Raw genomic sequence first — 22871 nt, forward strand, 5'->3', positions numbered from 1 at the left:
TAACAATCCTAGAGAGAGTCTTGCCCCAAGTCTTTCTGATCTGGTTAATGTATCAGTCTAAAGCACACAGACATTAATACCACAGCACTGATGGCATAACTCTATTTCAAACAAGCCCTAACACAATAAAATGCTGCTTTTTTTTTCTCTGTGACATAGATACCACAGCACTAATAACATAATCGTATTCTCTTTCATTCATTCTGCAGGGAAAAATATTGAATTATCATGAATCCAAAAACAAGTTAGATAAGATATTCCCTTTGTTGTTGTCCTGAAAGCACATGTATTCGGCCACAGAGCGCATGGCTTGGAGACCTGGTCCACAAATAAACTCAATAAAAGTCCGGCATTAGTTTCTTTGGTGGATTCCACAAGCAAAGCATTGAATTATATGGGAAAGTCAAAGCCTGAATCAAATATTGTATCATTACAAAAATCTGTGGCGTCAATCATTACTTGTCAGGGTCGGTTCAGTAGAACTGAGTAACTCCCACTGTTTCATAAAAATCTAGACTTTTCAGGGTTTTCTTTAAAAAAAAATCTAATTTGAACTATATAAAGGAATAAACGTGGATTTAATGCCAGTTTTGTTCTCTGTAGGTTCCTTTCTTTGGTCCGCTGTTTGATGGAGCCATTGTGGACATGAAGATTTTGCCCACCATGGTGAGAGCGACAGCTATCAACGCGAGCCGGGCCCTTAAATCCCTCATCCCTCTCTACCAGAACTTGTATCCTTTAAAACCCTCATATGAAAATTTAGGATAAAAAGGCAAAGGTAGGATGCTGAAAATGAGTTTTCTCTCTGGTTTTTCTCTTTTCTTGTGTTATATTAGCATATTATTTATATTGTTGTGTATTATGTTTGCGTTTTAAGAGATATTTAACCTCACAAGACTCTTTTGCCACAAACTTCAGGAAAAAAAACTTCATTCAAAACTCAAAGGTCTGCAGCACGTGGATTTATGCTATTACCAGCTCTCTGTTTAGGTCTGAAGACTTCAGCTATTCCTGCACTTTGCAAAGTTTTAAGTATCAAGGTGAACGAGAGTCACACCAAATACATATCTAATTTCTTTCTTTCTTTTTTTCCAAATGATTGCTCAGAAGAATTCAGGGGAGTATTTTATTATTATTGGCCTGAAAGAGTTTGCAAAACACTTTAAATATCACTGTGTCTAACCTTCACTGAAACAGGTAGGCTTGCTGACAGCTGACAGCATATCGTCCTTTGCAGCCTCGTGCAGAAAAGGCCTTCAATCTCTTTTTCTTTTGTACTGTGGTTGTAGCTTTTTTAGTGTTACATTAAACTCTTAAGTCCACTAAATGCAGTCTAAAACTATTTTTAGCAGTTTTGCATCACCTTGATATTTATTTATTTATTTAATTTTTTATGACTTGCCCTGTCATCCACAATTCCACATGCTCTCAAATGATGAGATGTTTTAAAAACTTACATTGAAGTTGTGAGAATGTCGTTTTGCTGTGTGAGCTTTTGAAATCGTTGCACGTGTGAGTGTGAGAGAGAATGTTGGGTTGGAGGATTAAGAATAGCAAATCAATGTCCAGTGCTGTGCAGCTTTCAGAATATGAGAGCTCGTTTGATAGAGCTGCATTTAGTTGCCTCTGAAGTGCTATATATCAAGTGTGCGTGTTTACCCGTGCGTGGCCAGGCAGAGAAGATTGGGATGCACATTCGGAGGGTGTGTATATGTGTGTGTCTGTGAATCCGTGTGTGCAAGGAGAGAAAGGCAGACAGACAGGTGTGCATGCAGTCTGTCTGCCTGATCTGAAGCGATGGTTTGGAAGAAGCCGTGGTCGATAATTATCGATGACTCTCCTCTCTAATGCTGTTCCTAAATGAGAGGCTTTGCTCTCTGGTCTCAGAGACACACAGCCAGATAAGTATCCACATTCATACACACTCTTGATTACACTTACATGGACACAAGAGGTACAGAAATCCAAGTGAATCAATATAAAAACATGCAGATTAGTTAACATTTTTCAACCAATATTTTTTTAAAGAAAGACTGTGAAACTAAAAAACAAACAAACACAAAAACCAAAACAGTAATTGTCCCCCATGTCTGTGTGCATATCTTTGTGTTCTCTCTTTTCTTTGTGTTCAAAACTGCCTGATGACCAATTAAAGGAAAAACATAATCCCTATTCCCTACAGTGAGAGGATCCGGTGGCTCCGTTTTGTCGTGAGGGACTTTGTGCAGACATGCTTTGGTTCCACTTGTCCCTTTGAAAGAGAATCGTCAATACAAAGTTTTTCTGAGTGATCACCTTCATGCTGAAAAACAGGTGCTTTTAACTTCTAGGCTGAACGATTGTAATTCCTTATTATTATTATTATTTTTTTATTTTTTTATTTCTACCAGAATGCTGCAGTGAGATGACTAACATGAAGTGTTTAGTTCCGTATTAAATTTGAAATCCTTCTCTTCACATGCAAAGCCCGAATGTCCCCATTATATCTCAAAGACCCCAAAGATACCTTTATTGTATTGGTGTAGAGCTACTTTGCTCTCAGACTGCAGCCTAACTTGTGTTTCCTATGTTTCCCAAGAGTAGAGCCTTTTGGTATCAGGCAGCTTCAGTTATCAGACTTTGTCCAAGTCATCCAGTTCACCTGGAAGGTGCACACATGTGGGGGATTTGGCACTGAGGTGTTAGACATTATTCTGAGGGAGAAAATCCTTTGAAAGATTGGTGTTCATCCATGCAGTACAGTTCCAGAGCCTCTGTGATTCAGGGTCAAAACTGCTTGGAGCTGTTCTGGTGGCATGTGGCGTCACTTCCCCCCCACCTTTACTTTGTCACCTGCCCTGTACATAGTGCAGGTGATGAAAGATGGTGGCGCATGTGGATAGACAAGGGAAAGGACAGGCCGAGGAAGCCATTTCGCTCTGCTAGTGATACACAGGCTGTTAGGCTCAGTGTGGGGCTGTAGCTCGTGAGCAAACACCCCCCCACCCGACAGCTTTGTGTAGGTGTATGTGCGTTTTTGTGCGCCCACTGCTTCTTCCCCACCTTCATGTCTCAGTTTGTGTTTTTTGTGTTACTCCAGCAATCTTGAGCGAGTGTGCAGACATGTAGACACCTCTGCTAGCGTCCACATGTCCTGCGTTTCCGTGGGAGACTGTGTGTGCACGTCCGTTTACCCACTGCGCACGTTTGTTTGTGAGCATGTGCACTTGGTGACACACTTGTGTCACGCATGCTTGTTTTGGGGTGTTTGTGTGTGTCTGAAAGTGTCCTGGCGCGTATCGATTGGTGGTAGCAGCAGGCCGATGTCTCTGACAGGCTGAATTACAGTAATCAGTCATTATTGACTCCCCATCTCTGTGCTACACACACCACTCTGCTCCTCTTATCTGTCTCTCCACCTCTCCCTCCCTTTGTGTCCCCCACTTCTGTCACTCCTTTCCTCCCTCCCTCCCTCCCTCAAACTCTGGGACCATCTATCTTTACACTCACATCCCTGTATGTCTTCTTGTGGCCTTTTCCACCTCCTCCTGCTTCTATCTTGTATCTGTGGCCCTCATCATCTTTTCCTCTATCTTCCTCCCTAATTCTGTCCCTGCATTGTCTCTCTTGTCACTCTAATTCCTTTATCTTAGCAAATCCTTTTTTTTCTATCTCTGTCGTACTGTCTGTTTTTCATCTTTTTCACATTTATTACTTTTCGTTCTTCATTCAGTTTTTCTCCCCCAAATCTTTTTCTTGTCTGTTCATTCTCATTGTCCTAAAGTGAGGGAAAGTCGCTTCATGATGTAATAGCAACCCTTTAAGACAAACTTTTCTCAATAATATTTCCCTGTTGGCATTTTTCTTCCAGCTAGGTCCCCTCAAGTATGAAGGACTGCAATAATAAAAAATAAATAAAGTAAAAAATGTGTAAATAAATTGTTACGTGCCTCAGTTCTCATCATTAGGGCAATTGAAGGCCCTGTCATTATGAAATGCAGTGATAGATATAGAAAAGAATGCATTATGTTCAGAAGCTAATGCAGAAATAAGGGCATAGACTTAAAAATAATAATAATTTCTTAAATAAAGCAGGAGTCTCGAGAGATAGATAGATATATATATATATATATAGAGAGAGAGAGAGAGAGAGATAAGAGAGAGAGAGAGAGAGAGAGAGAGAGGTAATGCAGTGCATTTTTTAAAAGTATGAATATATAATTTATGTTATAAATTAATTCATGCATATTTTTAATTTTTACTGTTATTCATCCGTTTAATGTCTTGTTTATTTGTTCTTAAAGGGGGCTTTACAACAATTACAACATACCTGGCCAAGCAACGACATCTTGGGTCTTAAAAAAAGCCTCTATAAGGGGGCGTAATACAGCACATTTCTAACCTTAAAACATTTAAATGTTACATTTTGCCACTTGAGATCAAATGTAAATCAGAGCAAAACACTTTTTCATGGGTACAGTAGTTGTTTTGTTGTTGCACTGACCCAGGTCTTTGTGATAAGTTGTGTTTAAAACGACACAACAGCTTGTGCTACGATGAGGATCTTCATCTCTCTGTGGCGGCTGCAGTGATCAAACAGTTTTCCAGCTGCGGTTGGTTTCATTGCTTTGTTTTGTTCAGCTATTACAGAAAAGGAAGCTTCACACAAATACACGGATCATGCCTTTTTCTGTGTTTCAACCATGGTTCCTTCCCCCCCCCCCCCCCCTGATTTTCAGCTGTTGTTGAATATTTGCAAGTGGTTTCCTGCTCAGAGTGAATTTAACTGTTTGGAACATTTATTCTAACATGTGGTTTGTGGAACTTGAACTACATCTCCAAACGTTGATTCTGTTCATCTGGACGTAGCGTTTTCAGTGGGAGAAATGTTTCATCACTCATCCAAGTGACTTCTTCAGTCTCAGCTGACTGCAGGTTTCCCCAATCTTATAAACAGTACATTTGCCTAATGACTGAAACCAGCCCACTCCTTCATCATGATTATGCAAATTCTCATGACCACTGATCAACTTGAACTACATTGAAAAAATAATATTAGTAGCCCATGCTTTGTATTCCTGTCATTCAGTGTTATAGAAATCATTTGAGACTCCTAATGTCAAAAAAATTTAACGGAACTAAAATGCTTGTGATATGTTACATCGAAGATTATGCATTTGTTGGCAAATTTTTGCCCCATATATGAGGGACCAGAACCTATGAAATGGACTTAATATTCTGGTCATTATGACCAGAAATGAGTGTCTGAGCTCAAAAACTCATCAGGAAAGTGTTTAGAGATCAGGGCCCGAGGCCTTTTTGTCCTCATATTCTTCTACAGGAGCAGGAGTCTCTTTGCAACCACAAGTATCTCCCCCTGGTGGCTGTTGAAAGGATTACAGGTTTATTAAGGGTTTAAGACCAGTTTCATTGGCTTCCCTTTTCTGACCTTTTGTACTGAATGTGGTTGGGCATCAAACAGTTTGTCCGGCTTAGCAGAAAGGCTAATGTCAGTTAGCACTAGTAAGTACTGCTAGCGGTCATCGTATGGTAATCTCATTCTTGATCTGCATGTTTTTGTTTTAGCAAAGATTTTACGTCAGAAGACCTTCCTAACCCAACCCTCCCATTGGTGTGAGCTTGGGGCCAACGCTCGCATGTGTACACTGGTTTTCTGACTGTAGAGTAGTTGAGATTTGAAGAGAGATGAATGATTCATATCTTCCTGACATACCTGTGAATTCGGCAACACGGAATACATGAGGCTTAGATGTCCTTGTGTATGAATCTCCTTCAGTTCTGCATAAAGCTTCAGCTGAGTGCTGCATTGTAACATTGACTGATAGGACCTCGCTGAGGGGCTGACACAGAAGCAAAATGAGAGAAGGTTGGCAAGACAAAGTATGTCAGTGTTAACTGGCATTTTTCTCGTCTTTCTTTCCCGTTCTCTCTCTCTCCCGCTCTCTCTCTCTGTCTGCCTTCTTCCCTCTCTCCCCCTCTCTCTGTCTCTTGGCCCTCAGGGCAGTCCATCTGCCTTTTCTCTCTCTCTGATCTTTCATTCACCGTGACCAGAGCCATCCAAAACCACACAGCACACTCACACACAGGGTGCCAGGCTGCTGGGGCAGCTGTGTGTAAGCACAGCTCTATCTCACATATCAGCTCACTGCAGCAGTAGAAGCAGTCCAAAACTCCCCAACACATGCATGCACACACTCTTCATATAGGCCTTACTACACTCGCACGTGTCACGATGAACAATAACACAAAGCTGGTATTAGAAACTTCCCTTCTCTTCCCGCTGATGACTCGTGTTAGCACACACGCAGCCAATCTTTAGTCACGTAAAGAATAGCCCATCAGATTGGAATCAGTCCTCCTGAACTTATAGATTAGACCAGATAAAAGTGAGGAGCAGACTGCTGGGTATCATCGCTCTTTAAGCGACACCAGCGTGTCGGGATCCAGATGTGATTTGCGTAGCCCTACTGTAGATCATCTCTATCACAATTCCGTTGGATTTATTACTGGGGACAGTTGCGAAGCTGTTCGTAATTAACTTTAATGTTTTTTACCATTACTTTTAAGACTTGAAAACATGGGTTACAGTGCATGTTTGCAAGAATGCTTTGCTTTTGATATTACCCTTGTGAATGAAGAAAGCATGCACCATTAGAGGTGGGAAAGTCATATGTCAGCCTGCAGCATAAAACCTGCTTTTTTTTTATGTGCCTGCTTGTCCTTGACTAAAGTAATGTTGATTTCATGACAAAAAGGAGAAGTAAACCTTTAGATCGTGGCACTTTGAGTGGGTGTAAAATTCATTTGATTCTCATTATTAAAAGATCTTAAAAAGTGTTTCAGCCCTGAAGCTTTCATGTAGCAGTCTCCTCCTCAAAATGTTAAAAACTGACATGAATTATTTTTTAAAAGCACAAAATTTCAAAACAAACCATAGTAGGAAGGTAAAATTTTGTTTGTTGTACCAAACACAAAATCAGCTGAGTGTGAAAGTGGAAACTTGATCTCTAAATCTGATGCTTTTTATAAGAGGTGACTTGAATCTTTACCTTATTGAGTAAAATCTGTTTTCCAAGCTAAAGTTGAGTTTTGTGACCGTGAGTCCGTCTAAGCAGAGTCATCATGCTGGCCCACTGGTCACCTAGCTGCAACTACTACAGCTGCTCTACCATCTGATAACACCGTGTTGCGCTGCGGTGTGTGTGTGTGTGTGTGTGTGTGTGTGTGTGTGTGTGTGTGTGAAAGAGTAGGCTGTGGCCATCCTCCATCTGCTCCTGTGTGATTGTGGTTTTTGGGAAACAATGTTGGAGAGACACTAAGCTGCTATACACACACGGACACACACACACACAGGCTGCCAGCAAATGTTTGTGTGTGCATGAATTTTCAAAATATCACCTAACCATTTACACTTACACAAAATGTAAACATGAAGTGCATGTGTATAAATGTTACTTTCAGGATTAAAGGGTATGTGTGTGTGTGTATGTGTGTGTATTGGTTGTGTGGGACGTCCCCTCTAGTAGTTGATTGGCAGAGATAGCTGCACTGAGGCTGGGGTCAGCATATGGCTCAGTATGATAGCGATGCTCTGTGTGTGTGTGTGTGTGTGTGTGTGTGTGTGTGTGTGTGTGTGTGTGTGTCAGTCATTGCCTTTCTCTTGCTTTCACACTCTGTTCCCACTGAAATGGTGGCAGCTCTGGGCATGTAGCGCTATTATCCCCCATATCCACACACACACACAGACACACACACACCAAGGGCAGCCAAACGCCTAGCGGCCTCCCTGGCTTCTCTTTGCCAACTCCCACAATAGAGCCTATTGTCCCAGTAAGGCTACAATCTGCTGTGTGTGACAAGGATGTGTGTGTTTCTCACCACGGTAGAAAGGTGAGGGCAGAGCCTTACAAATTGAAGACATTTTCTTATTGCTGATGCTGAAATGGGGTCATGTTATCCTTAACCTCCCGCAGGCTCCGCTGCACCCGTCAGACACTGGAGAAGCATTTCTTTTGATCTAAAAGAAAGCTGCACCAATGCGTGCGTCATGCTCTCACTGATAAATCTGCTCCATGATTTAAAATTTGGATGTAAATGAGCATAAAACTCTGCGGTGCATGAGGAGCTTCTGCTGGCAGATTGACAGAAATCAGTGCCACACATTGAGTGGCACATACACAATCAGGATTAGGCTAAGGGTCTGTGTATTAGTGCGGGTTAGGGGTAAGGAAATGAATATAAGTCTGTGTGTATGCTTGCAGAGGAGGAGGTGATGGTGGTTAATTGTTTCCCGTCGGGTAGTTAGAGGAAATGAAAAGAAAAGGGGTGAGGAGGAGGGGTCACGGCTAATCTCTTTCCCATCTCCTTGGGGAAGTCTGTGTGTATGTGTGTGTTGCTTCTAGGATGACTGCCTGCTTCACAGTCACATATTAGCGCTATGATTTCCAAACACTTGAAAGTGGACAGATGTTACAGTTAACATGTGGCCGTGTTTGAGTTAAAGAGAAGTTATTCCCAGGTGTTTTTCAGTTGAATTTCACTGATTATTTTGAAAGCTTAATTTTGTACTTTTGACTGCTTCCTTATTTCCCAAGAGGTCGCCACCGTGGATGGATACACATATTTGATTTTTTGCATCCTTCCTGATGCAACCCTCCCGTTTATCTGGACTCAGGCTGTTCTGCCCCCCCTGAGGATGGATGTGTGTTTCCTTCTAGTCTCGAACCAGAAATCTTTTGCATCTCAGGCACATACTTTTGCTGGTTTTGGTTGTACCTCATAGACTATGATATTATGCATGAGAGAAAAAACATTTAGAGACTCCTAAATGCAGAAATCTATGTGGTATTTCTCCCTATGGGTGGAGGGATAAAATGATCTTTACATCAGCAGTTTAGGTGGCTTTTAGCAAATTTGACTTATTTAGATGACGTTTAAATTTACAGTAAAGCCTTTAAACTTAAGAGCATATTTCAACACATTTTATATTTCTATTCTAGACCTTGACTAAACTAGCTTTGCTTGATTAGGAGCTGTTTTAGTTCCTCCTCCTTTAAGGCTGCTCACACTTTAAGCTACACCAAATGAAAAATTGTTTTGGGATGAACCGCTTATGCTTTGAAGTTGGATTTTTTTTTCAGTCCCACAGGTGCATGAAATTAAGAACCTAAAAATGCAAGCTCCCTTTACAAACATTGGTGGAGATATGATTTGTTCTAAAAGAGCTCACTGAATTTTGTGGTACTGAATTAAGATGCCAGTGTTACAACAAGTCAGTTTGTAGAATTTCTAGGAGGGAGTAAATTTCACAATCAGTTGTAAGTAAGACAGATCACATAAAACTACAACGTCCTGTGTATCTGCTGAGTTCCTTTCTGTGGTCTGCTTGTAGATCCACTAACCACTAAGCATTGCCGTTATGGGTTGCGTCCTTGTCCTATATGCTATTCCAGTATTGCTCTGTCTCCAGCTTTGGTGGGGTTGTTCTCATAGTGTTCCCCTGCTACTGGGAGTACACCATAGATGGCTTAGTAGAGTACAGCTGGTTTATTGTCCTGCCTTCCAACTTTCTAGTATACCTCTTTAAGCTGCTGTGAGTGTTTGGCGGTTTTTAAGGCCTCAGGTTTAGGCAGCTTGCTGTGCTTCTTAGGCACCTTCTTCATCTCTAGTCTTCTTCTCCATGGAGGGTACTGCTCCTTGTGAGGTCATCTTGAGGTCATCCGAGCATTGTCGCGGTGTAGATTTTGATGATGGTCACAGTAGGGATTGTCCGTAGTCATTCACATCTTCTAGTAGACCTTCAGACCTTCACGGTCCACTTGAACCATCCTGTAGTGAATGGCCACACGGTAAATTCACTACAACAGCACATCAGAGAATCATAGCACCATATTCGAGTGCATTTTACTTTCCCATGAACAATATAATTGAACTCTTTAAATGTAGTGATTAAACAATAATACCTGGGTACAAGTCTTTTTTTTTTTTTATTAACTTGCAGTTCTCATTAAACATTTTAAGAAACTGCAGCTACTGCAGCAAGTTGAATATTACCATGAAGCATGAAGACTGTCCAAGTTTGTATTCTTGCGCTCGTAAGCTGAAGCGTTTTGCACAAGCACAAAGCAGTGATGTTTCTTCTCAGCTCTTTAGTAAACTCTCCGCCCCCACAGAGCAGCGTGACTAGCAGTCAATACATAGGTGTCAATTATCAAAGCTGATGTGCATTACTTTAATGTTACTCCTGCCTCGTGATGGGTTTTTGGGCCTAATTTCCAACATTCATGATTCATGTCGTGACTGACTGAGCGGGCGAGTGTCTGTGTTTGTGTGCAAGCATACATGCTTGTCACCGAGAGCTGTGCAGACACATGAGCCGCAGCCATCAGTGGCTTGATCACACCTTGCTGGAGCAGGCCCCCCTCTGACTGGTAAACAAGCTAATCTGCAGTTGTGTGTATGTGAGTGTGTAAGTGCGTGAATGCGCTTTGTGGCCGGGTGTGTGAATGTAAGTTTCTTTATGTGATAAGGTGTTTAAGATTCAGGGTGGGTTCCCTCACGGATGACCGAGACAAAGTGCAGAACAGCAGACTGTGTGTCATCAGCTCTAACAGGCGTGTTGAATTTAGCCTTAAAGAGGCAGAAAGAAAAAAGTGTTCGTGAGCACAGACGGGGGTGTTGGCGAAAGATTAATTACTGGTGATAATTGGATTAGAAGGAAAAAAAATATTTTTACCCAGCTAATAAGCGCTAAGTGGGGCAGGATTTGTGTATCTCAAGGGCACCTGCTACATCCTAGCAGGTGTTTTAAGTGTTACCAATAAAGTTTTCAGACTTTTTATTCAAATTATTTGGTAACTTTAAGTCCCCTTGTTCTGTCAAGTTGATTTTTTTGACATTTTAATTCTTGATTGCAGAAAGACATCAGTCTGAAACATAAGCATCTTCTTTTGAGATTTCAAATGATCTAAAAATGGTTTGAATTTAATCATATTGTGTTTCTAAGGAAGTAACAACCTCTGGCATTGCACATTTTGTCCAATCAGTAACCCAAAGCCTCAAATAAGATGAAGGACAAGCTCCATATATTCACATTTAATAAGCAGGAGCATTTTATTATTTGTCCAAAATAGCGTAATTCTTTTGGTTGACAAATATTTGGCAGTCAATCCACCCTTATTGCATAGACTGTAAATGAAAGATGGACATAGCTGTTGAGCTGTTCTTTTGCATTTGTTGTGTTAGTTTTCATGACATGTGTTTTTGTTTCTGTGTAGTTTTTTTTTTGTTTGTTTTTTCACATCCAGAATGAGAAGTCATACCTTTCCGTGAATATTAGCAAGTTTGTTTACCGAGGCATAGACTAGTCGGGTTCCTTTCACAGATACAGATACTTGTTAATTAGTGTTAAGTTACACAAAAACAATGAGGACCCTATGGGGACTTACTCGCTTTTGTAGTGGGCCTCAAGCGGCCACTTAAGGATCTGCAGTTTTTATTTTTGACACGTCCTGTCAGCTGTGTTTTGTCATTTCAGCTAAAATGTTCATTCTGTTTTATATATAACGTGCCAGGCTTTTTACTTTTCACCTTTCAAGGCTTATTATGAACAGATTATATCGGCCACTAGAAGCAGAAAGATGTACAAAAACTAGTCCTTTACTTTGAATTTAACATCTGTGTGATGCATGCGGGAGGTGAGGAATTACTTTCTTTGTCAGCTTTTATATCCATATTATGAGGATTCATATCGCTGATTGTAAAGATATATGTGTGTGAGGAGGGGGGGGAGTTTATTGTGTAACCGCCTGCAGATAAGAAGCGGATGTATCTCCTTAATAAGGGAATTATTATTACGGCCTTGGTGACAATCACCAGCACCCATGCTGTGCCTGTGTGAACTTTAGTGTCTCTGTGCTGGTTAAATAAAGCTTGTAATTGCACTGGCAGCTTTAAGGCTCCCCTGTGGTGACAGGGAGGTGTGTGTGTGTGTGTGTGTGTGTGTGTGTGTGTGTGTGTGTGTGTGTGTGTGTGTGTGTGCGTGTGCGTGTGCGTATGTCAAAGGGTGAAATAGTGGGGTGACAAGGGGCCAATTAATGTATCACGTCTGTTTTTTCTCCTCTGCCTCTGTTTCTGCATCAGGTTAAAGAGCAGATGAATAGGGGCAAATGCGATTGTCTGATGTGAGTGTGTGTGTGTGTGTGTCTTTTCATGCACGTCGAGCAATAAGTAGTGCATTAGACTAACCTATCTCTGTCCTCATCTTTGGCGTACGTGGACACACACACACGCTCATAATGAAATCACAAAGCCCCTCCATATCATTGCTATCACAGAAAGATATAAACCCATTAGCTTGTTCCTTTGGGCGTGGACGCACACACATACACGCACAGGTTTATCATTACACGCTGTAAAGCTTTTCCAATTGTATTATCCCTCTGATGTCCTTCTCTCTGTTGTCTGTTCCAATGCCCGGGGTGCAGAGGACAGATAGGGGGGGTTGTGTGTGTGTTTGGGAGATGCCTGGTGAGAATAAAGGTGTGTGTGTGGGGTGTGCGGTGTTGTGTGTGGTGGTGTCTTGGTGTGTGTGTGTGTGTGTGTGCGCGCGCCTCTGATGAGAGGTGTCTCGTAGACAAGAAAACGGACAAGTTGTGCTGCTTTTTAATGCAATTTTCTCAAAATAGAAAATCATAAAAAGTTGTTAGTACAGCAGGAAAAACAGGATGGGCAGCCGTACTTCATGTTCACCCTTTTTAAATTAGAGTGTAAATTAGAGTCACTTGTCTGACCAGAGGAAATTAGCTATTCAGATTCAGCATCAAAAGGTTAAAGAACGTTTCTAGCTTTTCACCGGCTGTGCTGCTCTTTCTTAATTTATTTTTAGTCGATTTAATACTCCAATTTCTGTTACTTATTAAAACAACAAATTTTTATTCATTTACAGGAAGAGATGACCTTCAGCAAACACTGCCTGTTCCTTTTAACACTTTAAAACCAACATTGCTCAGATGTTTTCCCCCTCTTTAATCCTATTCAATAAGACTGATTGGAGGCATTTTTTTTCCCATCCTCAGTTGCAAAGTGCAAGGCAGGGAGGTCATAAAGTGTATTTAAAGGCTTGTTGGTCTTTCTTCTTTTTAGTGAGAAAGTAAAGGTAGCTGGAAAACACAACAGTGCCAGTCTTAGCCTGGGAAGTTGGAAAAGAGCAGAGTTCACCCAAAGCCCCTGCATCTTTTGGCATACGGGTTACCTGCTCAACCAAGTGTGCCACAGCAGGGCCCCCATTTCTTGCTGTGGATGCAGATATAGCTCAATATCAGCTCAATAAGTGGGGTTAAGCCACATTTCTGCTGACAAGAGAACCAATGGCATAACGTCCTTTAGGGATGTAATAGCACATTTGTTGCTGCAGCATATTTGTTGATCTTAAATCTTAATAAGACTAAGTTAAAGTCCTTAGATTTTATACATCGCAAAACAAATTATTTTATAATTGTTTTTTTTTCTTCCTTTTTTTCTTTTTTCTTTTTAAAGATCTTAATTTTTTGTGATTTTTTTTTTTTTTTTTTTTTTGTGTGGTTATTTCGCTTCTCTTCAGGCTCTTTGTGGTTTCTTTGCATTTAATTTTTTTGGTCGCTTTATGATGTTTTTGTATTTTAACACAAAGTTCAGAAACCTTTTGTTACATCACTCATATTTGGAACCGCTAATCAGCCTAACGCACGTCTTTGGACTGCAGGGTAAATCCAAACTACTCGGACAAAGCCTACATGAGCACAGGGGGAACATGCAAACTTCACACAGGAACCAGTTCATTTATTTCCATGGGTGTACTTGCACCACTTAACATCTAGCCAGACTACCTCGCTGAGGATCCATGACGATCCACGCAGCTCGTCCTTCTGTTATTCTGAGCTTGTGCCTCATCATTGTATATCGACAAACATATTTTTCACTTTTTTATTACTTTTTTCAATTACCTCTTGCCCAGTATGCCTTTAGAACAAAACTTTATTTCACATGATGTTAAAAAAGGTCGTTATAGGAAAAAAGTAAATGTAGTAAAATTCATGTCTTGGGTTAAATGTTTCATGTTTTTTCAATGCACAAACAAGATAAATGGACTGGTTCCTGTACAGTGCTTTTCTACTCTACACTCAAAGCACTTTATCTAAAAGCCATTCTTTCCCAAGGATGCTTTGGCATGCAGACTCGAGTGGCCAGGGATCGAACCACTAAACTAAACAATACTAAATAATTCAATTCAATTTTATTCATACAGTGGCACAACAGCAGTCACCTCAAGGTGCTTTATATTGTAAGGTAGACCCTACATAAAGAGAAAAACCCAACAATCATATGACCCACTATGAGCAAGCACTTTGGCAACAGTGGGAAGGAAAAACTCCCTTTTAACAGGAAGAAACCTCCAGTAGAACCAGGCTCAGGGAGGGGCGGGGCCGGTTGGGGAGAGAGAAGGAAGACAGAATAAAAGACAAGCTGTGTAAGAATAATGGCATTAATAATTATTAATTACATTATTAATTGACAACCGGGTTTTGATGCTCTCTGTAGACACCATACAGTCACATTTCTACCTCTACAGACTTTATATATAGTCTCACAGCACACACCCCCTACATACAAACATTGCCATACACACACATCCCAGCAGTGGGCCCAACTCCTAATGCGCTAACAAGCTCCCTCTCTCCTCCCCTCGCCTCCTCTCCTCCTCCAGCCTCCCTCCGTCTCAAGTGATCACAGGAGTCGAACACCGCCACAATGAGCGGCGCTGCGGGAGAGAAAAGGTCTGAAATGGGGAGAGAGAGAGAGAGAGAGAGCGACAGAAGAGGGGGAGAAAGAGCAGGAGGAAAGCACGAACACTTCACTCTCTCCACTCCTTTCAGCTACGCACAAGAAAATGAGTTTCTGACTCGACACAAAAGAGCCTCTTTATCCGCCCCCTCTCTCCATGTTTCTCCTGTCTGCCTTTCTCTGCTATGCTTTCTTTTTCTCCCTCACCAGCCTTCCTCCCCTCTTCCTCCTCTTATAATTTTCCCTCTTTCTTTCCCCTTCTCTCGCTGAAAGAGGGATATTTTTCTGCTAATGACTTAATAAGAGGAGCCATCTGAAATTCAATTACAGCAGATTTCATAGTTGCGACTGCCATTTGGATAGAGGGACAGAGGGATGGATGGAGGCAGAGATGTGCGAGCGCATTTCAACTCTATTTTCTATGACCTCTCAATGGTTTCTACTTTTTTTCTTTTTTTTTTTTTTAATACCAATAATAATAACTTTATTTCAGTACTGTGCTTCGTGCAGACCGGCCTCCTGAAATGCTTCACAGAGGAGGATTAAAAATTTGGGAAAATAAATAACAAGAAAACCTAAAATCGTTAAATCTCAGTCACAGTTTCTGTTATTAAGACTTAATTTTCAGTATTAAATAAGAGAAAAATGTTTGTAAAAGCTGAAGCAGAAAGAGACACACATGACCTGTATTTAATTTGGCTTAAAGAAGTCATACAGATAAATATTTTGCTCTAAATGTTGTCACGTAAAGAAAAGTGCTAAAGTTTGCTTCGATGGCAAAGTGTCTCGAAGCAGCGTTAACAGGGTTTCTCGAGGTTCCCAAGGCAGGACAAGGTGTCGAGACCATACGTGACGTTCATAAAAAAATAAGAAAAAAGGTTTAATATGCAGTCGATGTTGTAGAGACATTAATTATAAAGATGTAAAGACCCCATGTGGACATCTTCGTTGCTAGAACAGCCCGGTGTAGCCGACGTTCTCCGTGCAGAGTGTTTTAAAGCTTTCCACCGCTGATGAAGGTGAGATTACTGCTCGTGTATGTTTTGCACATCGGTCCGTCGTCCCTGTCCTCCTCATGTCGCCTCATCCCAGTGGGGAGTTGGTGTTTGTGACACGGTGACACAGCCCACACTGAGAGGAACAAAAAGGGAAGGAGGTATAAAGGAGGCAGATGGAGGACAAGGGAAGAAAGAGATGTTCCCGTCACTTATCTCAGCAGTGGTACTGCGTCTCTGTATGTATTTGTCCTTATTCTCCCGTCTCTGCAGACATCTTTCTTTCCCGCGGGTGTCCTTTAAACCTTTTCACCTCCTCAGAAATGAGGAAATGGGAGCCTTTTATGTGCCTTTTTTCTTTCCCTCCCCCTTTCTCAGACACACATTATTAAAACATGATATGAAGATGATTAGGTGTTGTTTGCCTGACTATATAATAGCACCTCTATCTCCTAATTGCATTACATGCACACCTCTCTTCCCCCTCCGACTCACACAAACACACCTTCGTTCACCAAAGGGGGAGGTGCGATGGCGGTGAGGGGGAAGCAGGAAAGGGCAAACGGCGAGATCACACAGAGACTCGGCGTGCGAGGCGCCGGCTCGACGGTCTTTGTGCGCCTGCCGCACCTCTCCCGGCTCTCGTGTTGTTACTTAAACATCGCCGTCGCTGCCTCGCTTCCTCTGCGGCTCACCGCAGGATTCTCACCCTTCCTTCATCTTCACCTTCGCTGTTTCCCTTTTAACAAGTTCTCTTCCTCCCTCAGCATCTCACTGCATTTGCACCTCCGACCCCCGTCCCTCCTTCTGAGGTTTCCACAAGTTTTTTGTTTTGTTTTTTGTTTTTTTTTAAACAATAACAGCTGTTTTTAGACGTTGAAGTTCCCGTGAAGTCAAGTCTGGTAAATGTCAGAAACAATCTTTGACAAACCGTCACCCTGTCACAAGTTTATATAGATTTCCTCCTCTCTATTTTCCCTGCTTTTTTTTCCGCTTATCTGCCCCCCTCTTTTCCCCTCTGTTGTGCCAGCGCACTTTAAAGCAGCCATATTGTTGTTATTATCATTGTCTGTAACTGAATCAGTTACCATTAGACCTGAATCTCTCTCCTTCTGAGGCCCATAGACCAGCTCTCTAACCCAATAGAAAACCCATGGGTGCTGTTACAGATGGCCGAGCCATTCACAACGTGCACTCACACACACACAGATTTCATTCTGAAGATTCATTGGCTTAATCCCATCACACACTCGAACAGCATCACGTGCACACACACACAATGTGCTTTCTCACATCCAAACTTATCAAACCCGGACACACACACACACAAACACTGTTTTCTCGTTGAAAAGCCCTTGTTATTGGAGCTCACTGAGCAAATGGTCATTCTGTTGGGAGATGATGGGACTGAACTGTGTGTGTGTTTATATCTGTGTATGGGTGTGCGCGTGTGTGTCAGGAGGCCGTAACAGCTGTGCGTGTCTGTCATTATGGGGGGATGTATGAGAAGGACTAAGCAAGAGAGGGTAAATGTCATTCTATCAATGAGGTTATCTCTAATAGATGGACAGTTGAAGTCCTGGTTTCCATTTACTCTGCTCTCTGCTGAATCGCTGCGCCTCTCGTTTGAATAATAGCAAGTGATAAATAGCAAGTTTTTTTTCTCTCTTTCTGTCTCTGGCTGGATTATTCTCTGTAGAGTCACATGGACATGAAGGTACACGGTCATTCAATAAACACGTGGTATTTCAGTTTTCTTGTACTGGGCTCCAAATTAGGGTTTGAGTTCTTTTATCATTTATATTATATTAAACCAGAAACTATAATCTTTTAAAAAGTTTACTCCCTTTTTATAGAAGCGTTCGTTTTAGGGCACGGCCGGGTGATATTTGTTATTCCAGAGGGCCATAATAAGTGAGAGAGCTCACTTTGGAGGGCTGAATTGAAGCATGACGCACACAGTACTGAATTATGTTAAACTGCATGAATTTGGAGGACATTGCAGATTATTTCACAATGGGTTATTTGCCGGCCTACAAGGCCTACGCAGCCTGAATAAGAGATGCGGTGGATTTCTATTGAGGGTTAAACTCTTGACAAATAATCCACATTTAGCACATTGAGCTTTGAAAAAATTTGGAAGCACATGAGACTTGAATGTAGTTTTTTTTTTATCTCTCTCTTGGAACATCAAAGGTTTTTCATAACCATGCAATGTGTTTAGAAAAGGAGGGGGGACTGAAATTGGAGAAAGCTTTGTTAAAGTAGCTCAACTTCATTTTAGTTTCACATTTAATCGTATGAAGTATGCAAACAGTTAATTAGCAAGGTTTTGTTTTTTTTTTTTTTTTTGTAATGATTGGCCTCGAGCAGTATTGTCCCCATAAATTTGAAGGATTTTCATATTTACAACAGAAACAGTTATCCTGGTCTTCAGTCCCCCAGTTGGCCGGTGTCCTTTGTAACACCACCCATTTCAAGCTCCGCAGCACCAGTGTGCAACTTGATCTTGTATCTTTATCACCTCCATATTCACCATGACCAGTAATTTCACCTTAAATGTGTATTTGTAAGTTTGACTAAAAGAAACAAACATAATGGTTATTTTGTGTTTTATTCCTGTCCCATTTTTGTGTAGCGGCAGTTATAGATGTAGGCTCGAACCACAGGACCTTTTTAGGTATATTGGTATCGGCACTTATAGCGACTGATACCGATGAAAATTTAAAAATAAATACAATAAGACCCAGAAACACTGGTGTATTTCTCTCTGTTGGAAGGTGATTGGATGCTTTTTTTTATCTTGTTTTTGTGTTATTTGAATTATTTTGTTTCTGTTGACTATGATTCTGGAATAATTAAAGATTTAATCAGTTATCATCAACCATGGTACAAGTGCTGATAATCCATATTTGTCCACAACAACAGGCAGCAAATCTAAGCGGACTCTGGCTGAGTGTAAACAAGCTATTTAATTTCTGACATAAAATAAAAATAAAATAAAATATTGGTTGATGTATCGGATATTTAAATCACCAAATATCAGTATTGGAATTGTTCCTAAAAATCCTGTATTGGTCGGCCTCTAGTGGTGGTTTTAATAACTTTTTAAGGGCAAGTTAACCCATTGTGCTTCTTTTGTTATTGTCTGTGTTTCTGCTCCTGTTTGAGTTGTCCTTGACCTTTGAACTCAGCTATGAGGAGCGCGCCCGATACTTAGAAAATATCGTGCAGAACCACCAGGAGCCAACCACGTTTGAGGATTACGCAGCCCGAGTCTACAGTCCTGCTCCTTGCACTCACCTGCCCTCTGACACAGGTGAGACCACAGCAGCAGCAGCTACACTTGTCAAAAAATGTATGAAATAGGCTATAAATCTGGGTGTTAGCCATAACATGAGATGGTGTTAAAATTAAGGTAAAAAGGAGCCACATGTCCCACATGGTCTCCTGACCCTTTAAAGTGTATGCAAATATTGCATTCCAGTGAATTATCTGGAAACAAGTCCAACATTCAGGGTACCAGAAAAAGTGCAGCACACAGTAATATGTAATATGTCCTGTACTTTTAACGTTTAACTGGTAACTGTGAACGTTAAATCAGAAAATATCCACAGTATTCATGAAACACACTTAAGTTCACGATAAACAACTAATTCTAAACGACCGGGTAAATATTGGTGGAAAAGCCTAATTGGTTTCTTTATTACACCTCATTTGAAAAATAAACAGTTAAACCAAAAACTGCAACTATTCTCAGATAAAGTTCTTTTATTTTAGAGGGGATATATTTGGCACATCAGTAGCTGGACATAGTAGAAGAAATGCACTCTGACTCATTCGCTGAGGATTAAAGTTAGCATTAAATTATGGACCAAATAGTATTCTATTGGTATTCTATTCTAGTCCTTTTGTTTTATGTCCTCTTCTCAAAGGAAAAACAGGTAAATAAAAAGTAAAATGTACAAAAAATATTAAAATCCTATAAAATGGCTAATTTTATTTTTTTTTTAAAAAGAAAAGTACTCCGTTCCAAAGGACTATACAGGAGGCTTGACTTTTTAGTTTCAAGTGTGGCCAAAGAAAACATCAAACGCTGCCCTGTTATAGGGATCGCTGCACTGCTGAGCACTTCACATTTCTACATTGTTCACTTCTAATTAAAAATGTCTTAAAATGGCAGATTTTGATTCTTAAATTGGTGCCTGAGCCCCGACGATAACAGCGTGACATACTCAATAAAAAATCCCACATATTTTGTGTTTGTTGTGTACAGATTGTATTTTGCTGGCACTCATTGTCCAGATTTGATAGGATGAACTTCAGAACACACACACACACACACACACACACACACACACACACACACACACACACACACACACACACACACTATAGCTCACAGCCTGAGTATCTGCTGAGCTCTGTTTTGTATCCAAAGCTGCACTCGGGCCCTTTTTTCTCTCTCTAGAGCTCCTCTGAGGAATTAGCTGACATCTGATCAGCCGTAGAGATGCCAGGCACGCACATGGGACTTAAATATGACTCTCATATGTATCCTGTTTAAGTTTATTAAATCGATACAGATCATTAGTCCTTGCAATTTATCTGCTTAAAATGGTGGTCTGTCCTTTGGCTCCAGTTTAATCTAATTAAAAATTAATTAATTTTTGTAGGTAAGCCGCATATTTTCTTCTTAAAGACTTATAAATGTGTGACCTGAAGGAGCAGAAGTGCGTGGTGTAATCAAATGATGGTTTGTAGGGACACGTGACAGGTGTGACTGTGTGCGTTTGTCTTAATATTTGTATAATTGATGCCTGTTTCCTTTCCTTAGCCACCTGCTCCTCATCTTACCAGCTGCTGTGTCAAAATATTAATAATAATACAACAATAATCAACCTGCTTTGAGGTTAAATAAATCTGGCACAACACCCCTGCCCACCCCACCCACAAATTTTCACTCATTCTTATTAAATGGCATTTAAATGTAACTTATTAAAGGCTCTGTTTTGGTTTGTCATTGGTTGGGCCCCAAATTCCCTTTCAGAGCACAGGATCAGATCCCAGTAATAAAGCCTGCTTGATCTTTAGTCACGATGAGTGTGTCACATCTAAAAATTGTGAATTGAGATGCTGCTTTTGACAAACTTTTGATGATCCCGTGCTCTGAAGTCAACCCAGAGTAATTCACTTCCTGCCCTCCCCCTCCTGTATTTACTCACAGGTTCACCTCTCTTAACAAACGCAATGATCAATCATTCTTCTCTCTGTTCTTATTTTATTTTGTTTTATTTCAATTTTTCCCACCCATTTTATTTTCTTTTTGTCCCCCTCCCCCCCTCCTTTAGATCGTATTGTCTCACTTGCCTATAGCTAAAAAGGTAAGCCTGGTCACATGATTGACACGCCCAGTTCTGACTGGCTCTTCCTAAGGACGTTACAGTCTAGCTTTTACACTCCTGTGATTTCTCCATCTCTCCGTTTCTTCTTCCTCCTGTGTTTTCGACTGTTTAACCAGGTCTGCATGTATTAAGAGCTGCCTTCACTTTAAAAGGAAGCCTCACTTTCAACTTGTGGTTTGGTGTGACTTTTGTTTTATGGATCATTATCAGAGGCAGTAAGAGTGCAAGACACTTGTTTTTATTCTTGAGTGTCAGACACACAAATAAGTCCAGTTTTAATTTATTCTTAAAAACAAAACCATCGCCTGGTTTAAATTTTAAAGTGTCTCTTACTCAGGTTGGTCTCCTTATCTAAGTGCTAGTTGTTTGTCTTTTCCTTGAAGTCCTTTTCTGTCCAAGTAGCAACTTTCTGGGGCTAAAACTAAAACTTTAAGCTGCTTCCAAAAGCTGCAGTCAGTCCCTGCAGACTCCCGTGCTAAAATGCACGCCTTTCCAGCAGGAATGCGCTTGTTCACAGCCTGATCTCCACAAGTAATTTCCCCAGTTAATAATGGTAATTACCCCCACTGGTGACTGGATCTGTATGCTGTTGGTACCTTTTATATAATTGTTAATCATTAAAGTGAAAAATATAAGGGCCTGCTGTGTTATAGTTGAACTAACAGACCATCCAAGCAACCCAAGAAATGGGTTGCATCCATCTTTTGCAACTAACACAGATTTCCTGAGACTTCTGAAAAGGAGGAGTCATTGCAGACCCCCTGAACTGTGGTGTGAGCCCTTGTGAACCCAGTCAGCACACCGTTTGTGCTTTTTATCCACACCATGTTCACCACATGCTATATTCGGTAGATTTCGCTCCCCATAGCTTCTACATCTGAACTTCAGGTTAAAGATTTAACACAGGCAGCTGCAAGTGGTGAGAATGGGACTTCCACAGAGCGATCTACAAATTTTAAAAGTTTTGCCGCAAAGGTGAGTTTCACTCATCACAGGCACAAGAAGACAACCTTAGAGGGAAACATTTTGTCTTCCTCTTGAGATGTCTGACTCACTGGCTGTCGGGATGAAAATAACATCTTGATTTATTAACGTACCCACTCTGCATCCTGATAAATGTTCCTCAAACACAACACGAACCTCATAGCAAATCGCTCTCCGAGGCTGGGTGAAAGTGAGACGTCCTTTTCTCCTGTCTGTCCACTCGATCCATAACTTGGTCGTTCTGTTAACCTCCGATGTCACGCTCACCTGGTGAAACTTGACCTCTAACCTTTTTGTATGCTCCTCTCGCTCTCTCTCTTCCCGGTTGTGATATGATGTAGTGCCATAGTGCTGCTCAAAAATATGCACTCTGACACCCTGTTAAAAGTGGTAAACCAAGCATAGGTTTGCACATGTGCACAAAAGCTGTTTGAATGTTGGACTAACACTGTTTTCTGTGTTTTCAATTGTGCACTTTCAATGTAACAGGGATGGGACAAATTAAGTGAATATGCTCTGTTATATGTGTACTCATTATGAACGTGTACGTATTGTAAATGTGCTTGTGAAGTCTGTCATGTGTGTCTTTCTGCTCCTTTCTGTTACACGTGTGGCTTTTTCTTTTTTCTGTTTTTATTCAGTTTTCTTTTTCTTCTCTCTCCTGAAC

General features: G+C 41.0%; 1 protein-coding gene across 6 annotated transcripts in view; it reads left to right on the top strand.

The window, feature by feature from the left end:
- The window catches only part of ralgapa1 (Ral GTPase activating protein catalytic subunit alpha 1), a 72751-nt gene that overhangs the window by 47232 nt on the left and 2648 nt on the right, over positions 1–22871 (top strand). For 5 of the 6 annotated variants that reach the window (XM_042225531.1, XM_042225534.1, XM_042225532.1 and 2 more), the window contains 2 exons: positions 604–731; positions 19010–19134. In XM_042225531.1, the coding sequence (XP_042081465.1) occupies positions 604–731; positions 19010–19134 (253 nt within the window). Of the gene's footprint in view, positions 1–603; positions 732–19009; positions 19135–21166; positions 21200–22871 lie in introns of all 6 variants that reach the window. The other variant, XM_042225533.1, reaches the window with a different exon arrangement.

Source organism: Haplochromis burtoni, unplaced genomic scaffold (assembly GCF_018398535.1).
Source record: "Haplochromis burtoni strain Fernald_Lab_line unplaced genomic scaffold, NCSU_Asbu1 Contig_174, whole genome shotgun sequence".
Taxonomy (NCBI): Eukaryota; Metazoa; Chordata; class Actinopteri; order Cichliformes; family Cichlidae; genus Haplochromis; species Haplochromis burtoni.